Raw genomic sequence first — 19320 nt, 5'->3', positions numbered from 1 at the left:
CTAGGTTTCCAAGATAGCCTAAAACAATACCAGAGCTATTTAAGATAACCGCGGTAGGAAAAATAGGGTAGTTACCACTGCCACCAGCCAAGTCTATTGAAAAGGGAACGAAACAATGTTCCAAGAAAAACAGACAAAAAGGGTTAGGTATTAACCCTTTCCAGAACTCTATGTAAGATAGTTTGCACTGGGTCTGTGAGTTTTAAAAGAGACTAATAAAGTCAATGGCAAATTTACATGCTCTGGGAGATAGTAGTCAGTCCCGGGAAATTGTGTCTGAGTTTGGGAAGTCCAAAAAGACAGACCTGTGTCACTGCACTGAAGGTGCTGTGTAACACACAGTAGAAAGATGATGCATATGGAGTAGGTGAGGCTCCACAGTCTATGAAAACAAGAAAATGTTAAACACACACAGCAAAACACATGTAAGAGTGGGAAAAAAGGCTCACACTCTTACCAGGTGAAAAAAATAAATCCTAGAGTCCAGAAAAGCTGCTGAGGGACTCAGTAGGTAAGGGAAATTGGACATTCTCCAATTCTCCCTAACAGGTCAGAAGCCAACAAATACCATCCCATATCCATTCTGATAGGTTGACCCTCAGGCCAACCTTCACCTTTTTGATATACGCTTCCCGCGCATCATCAACTTCCTTTCTTTTCCGGCTGTCCCCCCTCCACTTTCCTTGGCTACCTTGCCCTGCCCCTCTCTCTCTGCCCCCTCTCTTGCTCCTTCTACACCTCCGCAGGGTGTACCTCTGATTTGTACCCCTCCCCGGAAGTCCTTCAATGATGGCAGCCTTCTCCACACCGCCACTATTAACTCTAGCTCTGCTGTCTAGCTTTCCTCTGATATCTGCCGCCTCCTTGAAGAACTTGACCTCGATGTCCTCGGTCTCACTGAGACGTGGTTCATGGCTAGCTCTGTCACCAGCTTTGACACACTCCTACCTGATGGCTACAAGATCCTCTCCGCTGCCAGGCCTTTCCGCTCTTGTGGGGGTGTTGCCCTTATCTTCCACGAGTGGTTTCCCGCCTCTGTCATTCCCACGCAGACCTACTCCTCTTTTGAATGTCTCGTCTGCAGGCTCTCTCCCACCCCTAGCCATTCCCTTACTGTGGCTACTATCTATCGGCCAGCTGGTCAGATTTCTTCCTTCCTCTCCGAGTGGGCGGACCACGTCTCCTCACTCCTGGCCTCTACCACTCAACTCCTCCTTCTTGGAGATTTCAACATCCACCTGGATGCCTCCTGTCCCCCCTCTGCACTCTTTTGCGACCTCTGTGACTCTCTCTGACTCACCATTCTCCCCTCAAGCCCAACTCATTCTGCAGGGCACACTCTCGATGCTCTGATCTCCTCAGACCTCCCCCTCTCTGTCCCCCTCTCCACTCCTCTCTCCTGGAGTGATCACTTTCTCCTATCGTCCCACCTCACCCTCCCCACCCCCCCAGGCCAAGGCACCTCCATCACTGCCACTCACCTTCTCGCTCATCCACCCATGAAGCGTGTGTCAGTTGAGGCTTTTGCTTCCACCTTCTCACCCCCTCCTTCCCCTTTGGCTGACTCTCACCCTGACACAGCCCTCTCCACGCTCCACTCTTCTGTATCTGATACTCTTCATATCCTTGCCCCTGTCATGAGAATCCACCTGAAGCCCAAAGCCAAGTGTAACTCTTGGTATGACTCAGACCTCGTCACTCTAAAACACAAGTGCAGGGTGGCCGAGAGGAAATGGCGTGCTTCATGTTCATCCTCTGACAAACGGGAGTGCCGCCTGCTACAAAAGAAATACCGGTTCTCCGTCCTCAGCAAGAAGAGAACTCATATCCAAGCCCGCATCTCTGCGGCATCAAACAACTCGGTTGAACTCTTTAAAATCTGTAAGGATCTGGCCAATACCGCCGCAGTATCTACCTCTCCTGTCCCCTCCCAGGCCCTCTGCTCGGCTCTGGCTTCTCACTTCATTTCTAAAACTCAGGACATCCTGTCCTCACTCTCCTCCTATCACCTCCCTCCCCCTATCGCCTCCTCCTCCTCTGGCCCTTCTGCAGCCACCCCCCTCCCTCCTTCTCTGCCTTTCCCCTTTTCTCCACAGACAATGTTTCTAGACAAGTCCGATCTATGAAAGTCTCGTCGAAACAGGTTCATCTAAAACCATCAAAGACCACATAGACTCCCTGGCTCCTGCCCTGGCTGATTTCTGCAATCACTCCTTCGCCACGGGAATCTTCCCTTCCCCTCTGAAGCACTCCCTTGTGTACCCTCTTCCCTCTGCCCACCCCTCTTGCCCGGCTAACTACCTCCCAATCTCCAACACTTCCTTCCTGGGCAAGCTCCTGGAGAAACTGGTCATCTCCCAGCTTAATCTCCACACTGAATCTGTTGGTTGCCTCCATGACCATCAGTTTAGCTTCAGTGCCGCCAGAACCACGGAAACAGCTCTCCTGAACATCCGTTAAGACCTGCTCTCCAACCTCGACTCCAACGCCCCTTGTGTCCTCATCTTGCTTGATCTCTATTCTGCCTTTGACACTGTCAACCATGCCATCCTGCTCAACCGCCTCTGTGATAACCTGGGTATCACTGGTCAGGCTCTGGCATCGCTGACTTTCTTCCTCTCTGATTGACCCTCCCAGGTCCAACTTGGGTCCTTCCTCTCCGATATCTTTTTCTCTACCTGCAGTGTCCCCCAGGGATCTAACCTCTCTGCCTGGCTGTTCAACCGATACTTGGCACTCCTTGCCCACCGCATCGCCGCTCTCTGCCCCAATTTTCAGTGCTATGCAGATGATACCCAGCTCATTTTCAGGCTACCCTCGGCCTCCTCCTCTCCTTCCCTCATCTGTGACTGCCTGTCTACTATCCAAGTGTGGTGTGCAGCCAATTACCTCTGCCTTAATGCCAGTAAGACTGAGATTCTACTCATCAGCACGCCCACTCCCTTCTTCCCTGCAGCTCTCTGGCCTGCTTCTCTTGGCCCTCTTCCTGCTCCGACCTGCAAGGTAAAAAACCTCGGGGTCATCTTCAACTCCACACTCTCCTTCTGTCCTCACATCTCTGATGTCTCTAAGAAGTCCCACTACCATCTGCACTTTCTCAGAGGTATACTTCCTTTCCTCAACTTCCCCCAGAAGCTCACTGTCTCCAGAGCCCTGGTTCTCTCTATGCTGGACTATTGTAACAGCCTCTATGTACATCTGCCTGCCTCTACTCTCCGCCCTCTGCAACTTATCCAGAACAGGACTGCGAGACTTGTCCTTGGCCTCAAGCCCAGGGATCGTATCTCTCCAGGACTGAAATCTCTGCACTGGCTCCCAGTGGCTGCGAGGATTAAATTCAAAACCCTCTGCATTGTCCACAAGGCCTTCTGGGGGCTAGGGCCGAAATACCTTCAACTCTCCCTTCCTAAATATCTTCCTTCCCGAGCTCTTCGTTCATCCGCCTCCAACTCCCTCAGGGTCAGTCGCTTCTCCAAGCAATGAGTTGGTGGTAGATCTATCTCTTCGGCAGGGGCCTCCCTCTGGAACAGCCTCCCTGCCTCCCTGAAACTTGAGGAGAACCATCTCCGGTTCAGGAAGCACCTCAAAACCTTCCTCTTTGCTTCTGCTTTCTCTCTTCGTCTCCCCTGCTGATTCCTGGCTGAAACTGCACTGGTCACATGGCCTCCCTCTTTGCTCACAGGCCCTGCCCTGCCAGTTGCCCAACTGCACTGCCTCCCTGGCAACCCCGCACTTGGAGACTGTTTCTGTAGCCCTACAGTCCCCCTACCTGCGCTAATGCCTGCACTTACCTTGCACTTGCCACTAGCTGGCCGTTTATTTATTCTTATCCTTCTATCCCATGTACTGCACTTTCCCCTCCCCCTGCACCCTCGCACTTTCTGTTTTTCCCCCTTCCCATGCACTTGCGCGATCTGAATGACACCTGGCCTAGTAGGATCATTATCTGTTTTCCCTTGTTCCCCCTCCCTTGCCACATCGTGCCTTGAAACACTTGTGTATAGGCGCATTATAAATGCTATATCATATCATATCATATCATATCATATCATAGCAAAATCCTTTCCTCTCTTATATTAACCCATTTGGAATCATGGGCACAGGGCAAGGGTTTGATTAGAAAATTTCAAACGGGTTTCCGTAAGATACATGGAACAAATCTGAAAGGTTTTCTTTTAAGTTGCTATCAGGATCTTGTAGTAAAAGGGAAGAATGACACAATCCATCTTGCAAGCATTGATTTGTCTTATGCCTTTGACAGAGTGTCTAGGACAAAATTATGGGAAAAGATGGAAAAGTGGGGAATCCCGCCTGGTTTGATAAAATTAACCATTATGCTACATGATGATTCCAAGGGTCAGGCTAAATCATGAAGGTGCACTAACTGGAAAAATTGCCATCTATAATGGTCTTAGGTAGGGGTGTATATTGGCCACCTGCTTATTCATTCTATACATGGCTAATGCTGGCACGTTTTTGGAAACAGCAGCTTTTGTTACTCCCAAGTTAGGGGATCTGTCGGTGAGCTAGTTGGCGTAAACCGATGACTTCATACTGATAGATGGCACAGATTGCTGACTACTTTCGAAGTGTATGCCAAATTATACTGTCTTAGGATCAACCCTAGGAAGACAAAGATTCTGTCATTTACCAAAAAGGAAGAGGAGAGCCGCCATGTGCAAGTTCTTAAATGACACTATCCTAATAGGGTAGATTCAATGGTGTATTTGGGGTTGCCCATAACCGGATGCCCTGATAAATTGCATACTAAGAAATGTTTAGGATTCATTGCGGACGCCAGTGTTCTGCAAATGAAACACATTAAAAGCAGATACTGCACATTTTCCCTTATTCTTTAAGTGACATTTTTTTCAAGGGAATGTCGCTCCCAAGCTACTGTATGGAATTGAGCTTTGGAAGGATTTCTAAGCAGTCCTGGAGGGTTTAATCTGGCAAACAGTGAAGGGAGTTCCAAGAGCTGTGTCTATTTTGGCAATTAGATATGAACTCAGTGTTAGTTCCTTAAAAGTGAAAGGTCAGTGGCGAATCCTGTCACTATACAGAAACATTCTGACAGCCCCTACCATTACTTTATATGCTGACCAAGCTGACCAAGTTGGTATAGTGCAAAAGGGAATGGTCGCTCCCATAACGGAGTTTGTGGACCGCAGCACAGCTTTGCTGCAGTTAGTGGGCCTGTCTGTTTCTGATCTTATAAAGTAGCCTGAAAAGTTAAAGAAATCTGTGCTTGACCTCGATTGGAGCTTATATTGGACTGGTTGCGTGCTTATCCCAGCCTGAGTCATCTACACTGTGAGCATGAAAGGAGGAGCAGTCTAGCTCACTATCTAGAGAAATTCCCATGTTATAGGATGAGGATGGATTTTTTGTGTTTTCGTTGCAACATGTATTATACGGGTGAAAGTCGGCTAAGAGGAAATTTGATCCAGGTGAACGCAGTTGTTTGTAGATTTTGTAAGTAAATTGACCAGGCTGAAACACTCATACATCTAGTGGCTGCATGCCCTGCCTTAAACTCACTGAGATACGTGCATTTTAAAACGTTTTTTGATGCATATGATCATGTGGACACTGACTCTTTCTGGGAAATGTGCATTCTTGGATAGCCTGCTTCAATTGTTGTCTTCAGTGGTGAATTTTCTTTACGATTAGCGACTAAATGAATAACACTGGGGCTTAAACGTAAGAAAGGATGAGCAGAATTAGTACATGACTATGTAATGATTTTAGTAATTGGAAGTAATCAATTTGATATTTTTTTATGTTTGAATAATCCGGTTTTAAGTGAGATAAGCTGACCTGAAAGTGCCTTTCATTATGCATTGTTTTAATTAACTTGAAATAATGTATTCATTACTTTAATGATTTGTAAATGAATGTTCTTTAATTGTGCTTCTTATTTATGTTTTTATGTTTTATATATTGTTAAGGTTGAAAAAAATATACCCCATGCAGGATTAGCATTCAAATAGTGAAAACACTTGCACATTCAGAAAGACTATATAGACATACTTCAAACACAGACACACACACACACACACACACGTTACTTAACAACATGTACATGTTTTCCCTCTCCACACACATTTCAAAGCCCACTCACAGCCATATAACTCGTTAAATGATCCCTACATTTCCAAATAATATACATCTCAATCCTGTTTTTTATCATATGCTTCTTGTAGCTGGACAAGGTCTGTAAATCTGAGAGTCAGCACTCATTTTTGTCCTTGTTTTCCATATGCTCAAAATGTGCTTGGTCGCAACCATTAGCACTTTATCTGTCCAACACCCGAAGTCACGAGCCACGTTACATCTCCCATTTGCCGAAAGCAAAACCACAAAAAAAGGCGGCCGTGGGAATGTCATTCCTAGAACTGTATCCAATCTGTCTAACACTTCCTTCCACAAGTCAATAACCCTCAGGCAGTCCAACAGCATGCGCAATAATGTGCCTCTCCTCTGACCACAACCCCAACAGGAATCGCCATTTAGCATACCTAACCCAATGCAGTCACTGGAGTCCAGTACAAATGACCTAATATTCTTTGATGTGTATATCGCAAATTCAAATCCATCTTTGACTTAGTGCCCACCCTCAATATGCCATCCCATTCCCTGGCAGAAATATCCCTTCCCTCAATCCATGCCTGTCTCAATTATTCCTATGAAGTCACATATGAGTCCTACATCGGCATCATTTTAAGGTAGGTTGAAAGCATGTGTTGCGGAGCATCAAAGAAATCACAAGCCACTGATTTAGTCCTCATTGGAGCATTCAACATCCCCTATCTTTCTGAGAAAAGAGCCTCTAAATCAGTATACCTCCTGAATTCTGTTTTGCCTAAGCCGAAGTTGTGACTATGAAAAGCAAAGGATACCATCTGACCATCATGCCAAACATCACCAACCTTCAAAATCCCTTTCGTAATCCAACTATGCCAAGACAATGGGCCTCATTACAAGGCTGCTGGTCCGGTAACAATGGTGCCGGTAAGCTACCGGCGCCATTGTTACTGCACTGGCAAACTACGAGTTCTGGAGCGGGTGCCTTTCCACCTGCCAGGTCTGACCTGGCAGACAGAAAGGCACCGGCTCACAGAGCTTGAAGGATGCACCGGCACCATTCACAAATGATTCTGGTGCATCTGACCTTCCCATTGAGTCCAATGGGACTCGAATGGGAAGGAGGAGTAATATTTTCAGGCACCCGGCAATGGGGAATTACTGGGACTGCGGGGGCTGTAATGCCCCGGTAAGTCCCTCTTGCCGGGCGCCGGAAAAAAAATTACTCTGGCGGCAGCCATGCCATTTGTACCGGCACAGCTACCATCAGACTCATAATGTGGGCCAATGTCTTATTCCAAGACCAGCGAGTTGCCCCTGTGCTATCCTTCGTTCACAGAGTTGATGGCATTAACTTTTGCCCAAATATTCAAAGTCAGTCCATCCCATTGGCGTACATGTCACAGGAGTGCCTCAATTTATCAATATTGAATTTGACATTCTTCCTCAGTCCTTGAACAAGATGGACCCCCAAGTATTTTACACTTGAGTCCGCCCACTGGCAAATCCACAAAGCCAAGACTATTTGTTTTGTGTATATAATTTGCATTATTGGCCCAGACCCAAAGTGAGGATTTCTCCATAAGTTGAGACTTGATCTGGGTTTCTATCAAATGGACTGTTAGACATTTTTTGAAGAGTTTTAATTCTACCAACTAATGATGTGTGTCTGCATAGGAAATATCTTATAATGATGCAGATCAATCACATTTTAGAGTTTAATATTTAAATAATGGCAAACTTATCAAATAAAACATGCTTGGCTTCAGAAAACTTTGGCCACTTATCTTGCACGATTTGTTTGAATCTAATGATACGCAGAGAGTTGGGAGATGATAACTACATTTAAGGTGATTTAGGGACAGTCACTGAAGCCATATTTTCATCGAAATGTTCAGACAAAGATTCAATATCTTCCTACATATAAGTTCATTAGCTATGTTTGCCTCATGTGAAAAGAAATAAGGAGGAAGATGTTTTATAGAAACAAACTGAAGGGATGATTGCATTATTCTGTCTTGGTGTGTACATTTGAAAGTACCAGTTATAAATATGCTGAATGTTTGATTAGTATTATTTCTAATTCAGAAAATATTTGGTGAAACTGAAGCCCATAGTGACTTTTATTTTAATCGTTTAAGTGTTACACATTCAGATTAATGGTGTGATTGGCCAGCTCCCATTGAATATGTATAGATTTGTTAGGAAACTCATTAACTGTACACATATGTTCTCTACACAGGTGGGAAAGAAATGTATCATGAAAAACAATAATGTGTCATCAACTAACAACAATTCTAAAACAACAGACTTAAGCATTCAGGTTTGTATCTGTGTGATTATTTTTGAATGCTTGTACATGCTTCTTAATTTTTACTACGAAGTCTAAATCAGTTTTAATTTGTTTTAAATTTTTTTTTAATTGATTTTCGATCATGCTTATACCCAACGTCAACCAAACAATGTATTCACAGACTGCATATAAAGCATAACCATATGTACTGCTATAACAATGATCCAACTCCTTATTGGTGTTGCAACACTGCAAGCTTCATATCATTTTTCAAGACATATAAGTATCGAGCTTGGTGTGTTACCATGTCGGTCAACTCATAGACGTTCATACTTTTCCCATTTGATACATTATGAACCATATTTTTGCTTCTCATATCTGTTCACATAGACTATCCATTTCAAGTCACAAACCTTCATCATTCTAGATCAGTGTCAATCGCTTACGGACGTACGCTGGATGTTCCGAACTAATCCCAACTATTTCTTGGATGGGCAATAGTGTATAGCAGATTACAAGGACCCCTTTATAGCTTGTGAATGGGCATTATACCATTTAGCCAGTGATGGTGTCTTGCATTTCATCTAATATATTGCTATGAAACGTTTAGCTAATAACAGCACCAACCTGGTAAACCCTGAATTATACGTTATGTCCTCACTGTCAAAGCCCATCAAACAGGCTGTCCTAGATGCTTTTTATTTCCTATTCAGCTTTTTACCCTGGTCATCAGTAGAAACTCCCCAAAATTGAACAATGTTGAAACACACCATAGGACTGATTTACAAAAATGTTTTAACATGGGAGAGTCCAATCAAAAACATTTTTTTTGAATCAGTGTACAGTGCAGCTTGTGGATATCCTTTCAGCGTCTGGTACCACAGTCCTTATTGTCGGTCTTGATTCAGTTTTGCTAGTGAGGGATGTGTGTTTGTGCATTTATTTATTTGTACAGATGGAAATATTATTTGTACTGTACCTGTAGTGTTTTACATGGCTTCATATGCTATGTCACCTTTTGTGAGCAGGTTTGTGAAGTTAGGCCTGCATTTCGTAATGGCATTCCTCATTCTGTATTAAGATAGTATATTTGCTTGTGTGTTGTGTGGTAAGTCAGACATAGGCAATGGACAAGAAGACATGGTTCGACACGTTTCAATAAGAAAAGAAGGCCTAACCTTTCCCTACAGCTATCATGGTGGGATTTCCTTCAATGAAAATAACTGGTGATCATCAGGATGTCTCACGAAAATGTGCCCCCTGTCCAAACGTATTCTACATTATGCTCTATCCCTACCACTAATAAACTAAACAACATTATCTCAGTCTAAGCAAGTTTGTTCCCACACTGCTTGACTTCTGCAGGTATGGTTTTGTACACCCACCCAATTGTGTTTCTTGTTCTTTCTTTCTTTCTCTCTCTCTCTCTCTCTTGCTCTCTCTCTCTCTCTCTCTCTTTCTTTCTCTCTCTCTCTCTCTCTCTCTCTCTCTCTCTCTCTCTCTCTGTCTCTCTCACTCTGTCTTTGTCTCTCTCTCAGGCCTGCTGTTACAGTTCAAAGGTTAGCCATGTAAGTGTTCCTCTCTTCTTAGAGAAGATTTCCCAGGACCACCATGCAAGCATTTTTTACCAATTCAAAGATTTCATCTCACCATTGGACTGGATGGTTCTATACATGTGTACCTTGTTTTAAACGATATTGATGAGTCCTGATTGGGCTTGTTTTATATTCATTCTCTTGTTCACCCCTACTTGCACTTTTAACCTCCTCTGGCTTTTCACATATTTTAGCCCGGCGTGGATTGTATGGCCCTTCAGGTCCTCTGGATACGGTATTCACCACCTCATGTGGTATTCTGTGGCTCAGCTCCTCCCAGGATTTCTGTCCACCCAGGTCATTCAGTTCCTGTGATGAATGCCCCCCTCATGGGTTACTCTCTGGATCAGGCCCTTGTGTGGTGTCTGGCCTCTCAGCCATCTGATTCTTTGGTGCATTCACCCCCTCATGGGGTATTCTCAGTGTCATGCACTTTTGGGCTGTCTAGCCTCTCAGATTGTAGGATTCTCTGGTTGCAGTCACCCCCTCATGGGGTATTCTCAGTGTCAGTCTCTCATTGGCTGTATGGCCTCTCAGGCCATCTCATTCTCCATTGCATTCAGCCCCTCGTAGGGGACTCTCAATGTCAGCCGCTTGTGGCTACCTCAGTGCTTCACAGCCCTCCTCTCGCATCTTCCGATTTGCTGCATACCTGTTCTCCTATGTCCTGTAGCAGTGCTCAAATGTGGTTCCTTCATTTGCTACAGAACCACGACTCCAACATCTTCATGATTGGCTCTCCCCTTTCAATCCCTTCTGCCTGCAACAGACAGCACATAAGCATCAGGACAGCTAGACGCTGGTGTGCCGCTATATATTTTTGTGGTATGCCCAGCATGTGACTGCTGCAGTGTTCAATTTTTGAGGAGTGTGCTTAGTAGTACCAGTTTCAGGTCACCTGAAGTGAATTTGCCCTCTCATTCACGTCACAATTCACATGTGAGGTGGTATGTATTTTTTGTATCCAATATTTTGCAAAGCTACTTTCATATTCCAGATAGCCAGACACCCTATTATAAGATTGTATCAGACAATAAATGTTCACCCTGGGATGACGGCTTGCTCAGATAAGTCTGCTAAACAGGCTACTGAATTGGTCAGAAAATTATTTACAAAGATATATTGAGATTACCTAAAACAAGTATAAAAAGTTTGGGAGAATGACCATTTTAAGTGACGCCACTCATCCCATAAGCAAAAGCAGCAGACAAAAGCATCTATCAACTTTACTTTTGAGCTGCTGAAGGGATGGGCAAAAATTATATTTGTATAAATCCTCTGCAGTGGTTTCAATATGTGTCCCTAGGTATCTAGATAGCTAGATATAATTGTGAAAATTAGCCTGCTCCGGACACAGACAGACTTGTGAATGATAGCAAGTACCACATTTAGATAGAATTGTGTACATTAGCCTGAGACAGACCCAGACAGAATTATGAATGATAGCAAGTACCACATTTAGTTAGAATTGTGAACATTAGCCTGCATCGTATCTAGATAGGATTTTGAATGTTAGCAAGTGCCCCACTTAGATTGAATTGTAAATGGTAGCAAGCGCCACACTTAAATAGAATTGTGAATGTCGGCCATTGCCACATCGAGATAGAATAGCGAATATTATCCATTGCCACATCTAGACTGCATTGGGAATATGACTAATGCCACATTTAGATAGATAGAATTGTGAATGCAACTTGCTTCACATCTAGACAGAGTTTGAAGGTGGACCAGTGACACATTTGGATATAATTGTGAACATTGGCATGCATCATAGATAGACATGATTGTGAATATTAGCCAGTGCCAGATCTAGATAGAAGATAGAGAGATATTCAGGCTCCACATCTACAATGAACGTGGACATTTAGCACATATCACTTCTAGATAGCCAGGCCAATAACCAACCCACTAACAATTCCATCCCTCTGCATACACCTCTCAAACTCTAACCACACACAGCCACAACCCTAAAGCACAAGAAACCGCACAAACTCCACTACACCGCAACAACAAAACAAACCACACATAGATTTGAACAACAGCACACAATGGCTACTGACCGGAAAGCACCCCCAAGCACAGTGAACAGTGTTAACCGAACTAAAGCTGCCAACAACACATCACTGCTTTCTTCCACATATCTCGCTCATTCCCACTAACTCACTCCCCACCCCCTTTCCTTTTCAGATCCACCTGAGCGCCAGGGGACCCCTTCAGTGGTGATCATGCGTGATACAAATATCCTTTAACATTAACATTAACATCTAACAGTGTTCAAGCACCATCTAAAATTGCTGTGCACAGTTCATTCACTAGCTCTCCCCATCATTGGCACTATTTCCAACTTGTTTTAGTTGATGGTAAGGCCTGGAAGTCGACCCTACTGTAGTGTATCTTCAGTAATGGGTGCAAAGTTCTCAGATGGGTTTGATACATATGACACCATATTGTCAGTGTATATTGACAGCAAGGTCCTCTCACCAGCTTTTGGGATACACTTGTGAAGGTGATCCTGCCATTACAACTGAGGTAGTGGTTGAATGGTGAATGCGAATAAGGATGGAGATAGAGGACATTCCTGTCTTGTTCCCTTGGTAAGCTCAAATGCTTGGGAGTGTTAGGCAGAATTATATACAGTATCCTTTGGGAACATATGAAAAAAGGGCTCCTGGAAGAAACCCTTTTCTGTTCCGGAGGGCCCAATGATCATCAAAATACAGGTGAACGGGTCAATGTGACCAGCAAGCTCCCCTACTGCTCATTGTTGATTTACAACAAAGTTCAAATAACACACCTACATTTTTTACAATACTTCTTTTTGTGATTTGTAGCATTTACTTCTTTAATGGTTTAGGTAATGGTGCTGAACATCAATAATTACATATAAAGCAATGTAGATTTCCACAATAAACAGGGGCAAGTTTAATATCTTGCACATACATATATACAGTCAACATAGTACAGTTTCTACTGTCGATATAGAGAGAACGACAGGGGTCATATCACATAAGATATTTAACTTGCCCCTGTTTACTGTGCAAATCGGCATTGCTTTATATGTAATTATTGATGTTCAGCACCATTACCTTAACCATTAGGCAAGGAAATGCTACAAATCATAACAAGAAGTATTGTAAAAAAAATGTAGGTGTGGTATTTGAACCTTGTTGTAAATTAAGAAATGGGATTTTTATGTGTGCTCTTGACTCACTGAAGTATATGGTTTGCTCTCATATAAACTGTGATCTACTCATCTGTGTTAGGAATTGATAGATGATGGTATGAATTGCTGTGTTCCTCTGTGTTCAAAGGTGTAAGGGGAACATTTATGTACACCATCAACAGCTATATAGGCAAATGTCCCGTACTGTATGCCTCCTGGCACATTTTCAGGAAATAAGGGGCTATAATATCCCCACATTATCCCCACATTATTTGTAGAAATCTGAGGTGAGACCATCAGGTCATGGTGTTTTACTACAAAACATGCTTTGTATGGTATTTCTATTCTATTGTCGAATCAGTGGTAGAGCCAGTGTTTCCAGGTGGGATTCTTAGAGAGTAAGGGTTGTTATTTGATCTAAGTATTCATTATATCATTCATTCTCATGTTTCTTTTGGAATAAACAATTCCATAAAACTTATATTCTCAAACAGATAATTTTAAAATGTGTTTACTTCCTAATTGTAGCTATAACAGTATCTAGTTTTTGTAAAATCAAACTTTTGTTTCTATTTTAATATGTTATCAACATGTATGATTTTAAAAATATATAGTTATTTTAAATCATTGAGTTTGAGCCTGCCATGTATTTTGTGTTCATTTGTATTTAGTCATTCATTTTCATTGTTCATATAGATATGTAGAGGCTGATTCACAACAAATCTTGTGCAACCAGTGGGAAGCTCCAAACATAAACACATGGGGCCTCATTACAACTTCAGCGGTATACGTGCTAGTAAAAATGGCACGGCTGCCACCAGAGTTGTTTTTTTCCCCACACCTGGCTTTGGGGGAATTACCGGGGCATTACAGCCCCAGCGGGGGGGGGGGGGAAAGTAACTCCCCATTCCCATTTGAGTCCCATAGGACTCAAATGGGAATGGGGAGGACGGAAGCACTGGCACCGTGTGCAACCTACCTAATGGGCGGTAAGGCATCCGACTCACAGGATTGTACTCTGCTGGTCTGGTAAGAACGGTGTCGGTGAGCCACGTGTAACTTGCTCCACACAGAAAAAATGCTTTGTCTGTTTTACAACCCTTCTTTGAAGATATATGTTTCATAATTTCATGACCCACCCACATGCAATTTTCACAGGTATGCCTTGAACGCATGACACTTTTTTGAGCGACACGGTTTAAATAAAAGCCAACTCTAAATATAAAAATGTTTCTTTTGAAATGAAACTAGCCTTTTTCAACTTTCAGGGATCACATTCGTGGCTCCAGCTCTTTTTTTTCCTTTAAAGTAGATATGACAATGTCACCCCTGTCGAATTTACGTATGGAAGGAAACACATGCTTCTAATGTGTATGTTACTGAAGACGTATCAAAGTTAGAATGAACCTCTAACTTGCAAGATGTCTAGGTGTATTGTGTTAAAGTTAATGTTTGCAATTCACACCCTCATCCATTTAGTCAAGGAAGGAAAATAACACTACTGCTAAGGTTCTAAAAAAAGAGTGGGAGCCTACAAATCGGATCAGACTTGTAGTGCTACTCTTGGCGTTTCTAGGATGCAGGTGTGCGTTTAGACCAAAGTGTGTCATAGTTAGTTTTCCCTTTTACAATGAGTCTAGGAAAACATATATATTTTAACAATATATTCTAAGAAAACTTGAGTTAAAACGTGGGTATAGAATGAGAACCTTGCAAACAGGTCTGTTAATATTCTTTGTATTTATTTAACAACATACCTATTTGTATAACTGCCAATAACTTAATCATGATATGTTATTCTATTTACTGTATTTCCAAAATATATTTTCCTTTTGTGAATTTGCACATTTAAAGGTAATGTGCCTGCCATCTCATTGTGACTATATGTTATGGTCAAGAGATGAAACATTTGATTTTGGGAAAATAAATTCACCCAACGCTGAAGTTAATGCCTCTAGTTTCGGGCCCAGGAGCAATAATGTGATAGAAACATATTTTCAGACTAAAACATTGCGCCCAAGAAGAAGTAGAGGCTTTCACTGAGACTTAAAAGCTAGACAAGAATATAAAGATGCTTAATGTGTTATAGATGTTTGTATATACTAATATAAGCAATGATACTCATGTGCAGAGACTATCAAGCAATACAAATACAAATGTGTGCACATTTCAAATCCCCCAGTCCATAAATATGCTTATGTTAAGTCAAAATATGTGTTTTGATTTATTCAATGAGACCTATTTTAAAAGGCATGTGTGTCACAATCTAGACAACACTAAGTAAAGTAACCATTTGTAGCAATCAAATAAAAACGCCAACCACCTCAAGACATTATGCAAAGCATGCCCATTGAAAACCAGTCAAAATCATTAATCGAAATATGCAAATGATAATTCAACTAACATATTATTTCCAGCCACTCGATATTAATTATACAGACAAGAGGCAACCATTTTGTTTCTAAAAGACTGTGTCTAATGATCATTAGCTTAAATGATTGTGGCGTGGGTAAGGCCATGTATTCTTAATGTTGAGGCATTAGTCTTGTCACATGGTATAAACAAATGTTGGAAAAACACTTTTAGCAGTGAACTCGGATGTCATTATTATTACTATAATTATATGTCGCATTAATCGTAGTTTGTTGTAGTAGTAATAATAATAGCAGATGTAGTACGAGTCGACATCATTTTTTACTGCTCTCTGCATATTTTTTGGTTCATTTAAAATTGACCTCTACATTGCTTATACATTATAATATGGTATATATTTTTTTTTTCTCTAATATGGTTACCAGAAATCGCCTGGCCCTCCATGGACCAACCTTGAAGCAAGAAAAACAACAGACTTTAACTTGAAGAACACAGATTATTTGAACAAAACAGAAGTAATGCCATTGTAAAAAGGAAATGTGCTATTGTCGAAAGTTTCTTTAAGTCTGAAGGCATGGGCCTGTTCTGATTTCTAAAGCATGTAACTTTTTCACAAAATTCTGAATGTTTGTAAGTTAGTCTGGGAAGTTTTCAAAAAATTATAGATATGTTAATATATTTTAGCAATAATATTATAGAAATGGATGTGTGAAACAATGCTTTGTAATACAGTCAACATTTTTGAAATATTATGTTATTCAATCGATAATTGCTTATTATAAATGAGTTTGTTTTTAAACGTCTGACATTCAGAAGTTCTATTCTTAAATTTTCTTTGCAATGAACTTGAGATAAAAAAAGGAAATGGTTCTATAAATTAAAGAGAAGGAAAGATGGCTTCGGTCCCGACTGTGTCTTAGTTTTTTTTTAGTTTTTTAAGTAAGCCATAAGAATCGATCACAATTGGGCAGCAAGCAGGAATGAATGGAATATCAATTAAAATGCTACATGTGAGATGTTGGATAAAACGGTCCCACGTCTTGTAACAGCATATTACATACATAACATCACATAACAATGGTTCTGTACAAGGTTTCCGTTGCCTCCCAAAAAATCACATTAAAGTAATAAGATATACCTCTAAGCAATGGTCCTTATATGTTAGACCTTTTAAACTCCCAAAGGGTTAACATCAGAAAATACTCAAGAAAATTGAACCTTTATCGAACTAATGTGGACTTACATGATCTGGTGCTGTCTGTCTTACTCTGAGACTTTCAGCTTCCCTGGATATTTGCTTGCTGACTCCAATTGGAGTTTAGTCAACTGCATTCGGATCCAGAGAATCCTTCAACTACGGACACTTTCAACATTACTTTGAGCGTCATGTGATCATCGTAGATGCTCTGAAAGCAGTGCTACTTATTTTGATGTTAACGTGCTTGTTATTATTGATGGCTTCATGAGTCAAACTACATTTGCAGTCATGGCTTGTAAATTGAATTTTGAAACACTCCTCTGTGCGCTTTCTAGCAGATTCTACCAATACTGGTAGTATACAAATTGCGCTATTTCCCATACAGGATAGCAAGAAAGCATTGTTATCATTTGAGTGTTGGACTGATACTATGCCCTTATCCCAACAGATGGTTGCCCTCACACTTCTGTCCTATGCATAGCAAAATTAGATTAAGCACTGTACTGTGGTAATATGTATAGCTGCCATTGTGAGCCAGGTGTTTATTTCCAGGTGGCATGCATACATTACTATATTTTTATTAGATTGTTTGAGGCTAGTATCCTCCCATTGCTACTGCTATGATTTCATCAAACACTGTCACCAACATACTACATACATACAACAATCCTCAAAGATAGCCTACATGCACTAATTATGGTTTCACAGCACTAGTAATGAATATGTTCTGCTGCACATCTATCGTCAATGGCTTGCACTGTTCCCACGTTAATCATGGCATTTTGCACCTAGGAACTGTTTAAGGTGAAGGTAAACATGTTGTACATATTTTAAATTAAATATGACATATACAATTAAACTGTATCCAATTCAATCCGCTTTAAAAGTGATCACTGAAATGTCCTGAAATTAAACACATGAAAAAAGAGATGTCCTGCAAATGGTTTAATCGTGGCATCAACATTAGCGCGAGGATGAAATCCTGTGATTTTAAGCATATCACATTATCTCTTTTAGCGCAGAATGTAAGGAAAGCATGTTTCTAAGGTTATGGTTACATACATTTGGGAAAAATGAACAGCTGTGCAATGGACTATCTAGTGCTTCGCCACTATGACTGTACACCCACCATCATATCCACCCGTCTGCTATATGTTTTAGCACAATATGTAGTACTAGGCACAGAATATCATGCCAGAGATGCTCTCGCTCAGTATATATTCTTTGCAAAGGTCTGGACTCTCTCAAATACCGTGAAGACGTATCACCACCACACAGAAGAAACGTATTTCTTGGTCTGCACTACAAAGTAAGTACCATTCACCAAACATGTCATGATTAATACACTTGGGACAGCGTTCATTAATCATGACAGGAACATATTGAAAAATAATGAAATATGAATATGAAATGTTGAATGGATGCAAAATGTGCCAAATATTGAATGTAGTATCATTCACTGAGGAAAAGCCCATGCAGTAGTCACCCTTTACCATCACAGTGGACCCTTTGAGTGAAGGGGAAAAGTTCCCACAAGGCAGGCCATCCCAGTTTCTAACCACTTGCCTGGGTGAGGCAAGGGCAAGAGCAGAGCGATGGTTCTTAAAAAGGGCCACATGGAAACATCACAAACCAGGATGGACTGCTCTGCCAGTTCTTATCTCCATCAGCTCCTGCACTGCAACTGAACGATACAGCACAGATGCAACTGCAGGTAAGAAGCAGTTCTTGAAAACCAGCAGCAAAATCAGACAGTGTGATGCAGAGTTGACACATAAAACACAATATGTTCAACAATGATGTCATTTATGATGTCATCGTTGATGCCCTGGATGTTAGTTTTAGCAGTGCAAGGCTGTGGCGAAAAATATGGTTGCAAAGCTTACCATAACTGGTGAATTTCTTGCGTTTATCGATTTTACCTTGTAACCATAATGTCCCTTTAATAACGTTTTCCAATGAATTTCATAGGTTTTTATTAGTGCAACCTAACCTTAACGTCCATTTAACAATGTTTGTTCACTGAATGTCATAGGTTTTTATCAGTGCATCCCAATACCATGGAAGTACCTAATATCTATGTTAATGTTGACACCTAAAAATCACTCTCCCCTCCTATGAAGCAGCTGTACCATCCTTGAACAATATGGATGTCTGCAGACCTCCTTTATGTTGATGTCCACCCTGAGCATAACCCGAAAACACAGGGGACAACACAATAATTGTACCCTTCTAAAGCTAAACATGTATACATAAACAAACCTTACAAATATTTAGTACACCCCAAATATACATCAATATACAATGAAACTTTTACAAATGTAGAAATTAATCTGTGATTCAGCACACACTATTGTGGAGTATACGTCATATCCTCAGTTCATTCCAACTCCTCACACAAAATGACACAACAACCACACAGTTCAAAATAATCTCTCAAAAACGAATAAGTAAACTTTATTTTGTGTGTATTGTAACCATAATTACATAAACATTATTCATAAACAAACATGATCATTTGACAAAAATGGCAAGCACACTTGAGTGACTAGAGGAGTACTTCCCCAAATATGACATGAGTGATGAACAAGTCATTAATGGTAAACAATAT

General features: G+C 41.5%; 1 protein-coding gene across 3 annotated transcripts in view; it reads left to right on the top strand.

Moving 5' to 3' along the window:
• The window catches only part of LUZP2 (leucine zipper protein 2), a 1804399-nt gene extending 1787990 nt beyond the window's left edge, over positions 1-16409 (top strand). For all 3 annotated transcript variants that reach the window (XM_069623501.1, XM_069623499.1, XM_069623500.1), the window contains 2 exons: positions 8330-8410; positions 15937-16409. In XM_069623501.1, coding sequence (XP_069479602.1) covers positions 8330-8410; positions 15937-16041 — 186 coding nt within the window. In that variant the 3' untranslated portion in view covers positions 16042-16409. The remainder of the gene's footprint in view (positions 1-8329; positions 8411-15936) is intronic.
• Positions 16410-19320: the final 2911 nt, after the last annotated feature.

This window comes from Ambystoma mexicanum, chromosome 11, assembly GCF_040938575.1.
Source record: "Ambystoma mexicanum isolate Mex_15411 chromosome 11, UKY_AmexF1_1, whole genome shotgun sequence".
Taxonomy (NCBI): Eukaryota; Metazoa; Chordata; class Amphibia; order Caudata; family Ambystomatidae; genus Ambystoma; species Ambystoma mexicanum.
Note: the sequence above shows the minus strand (reverse complement) of the source record. Positions and strands in the feature narration are given on the sequence as shown.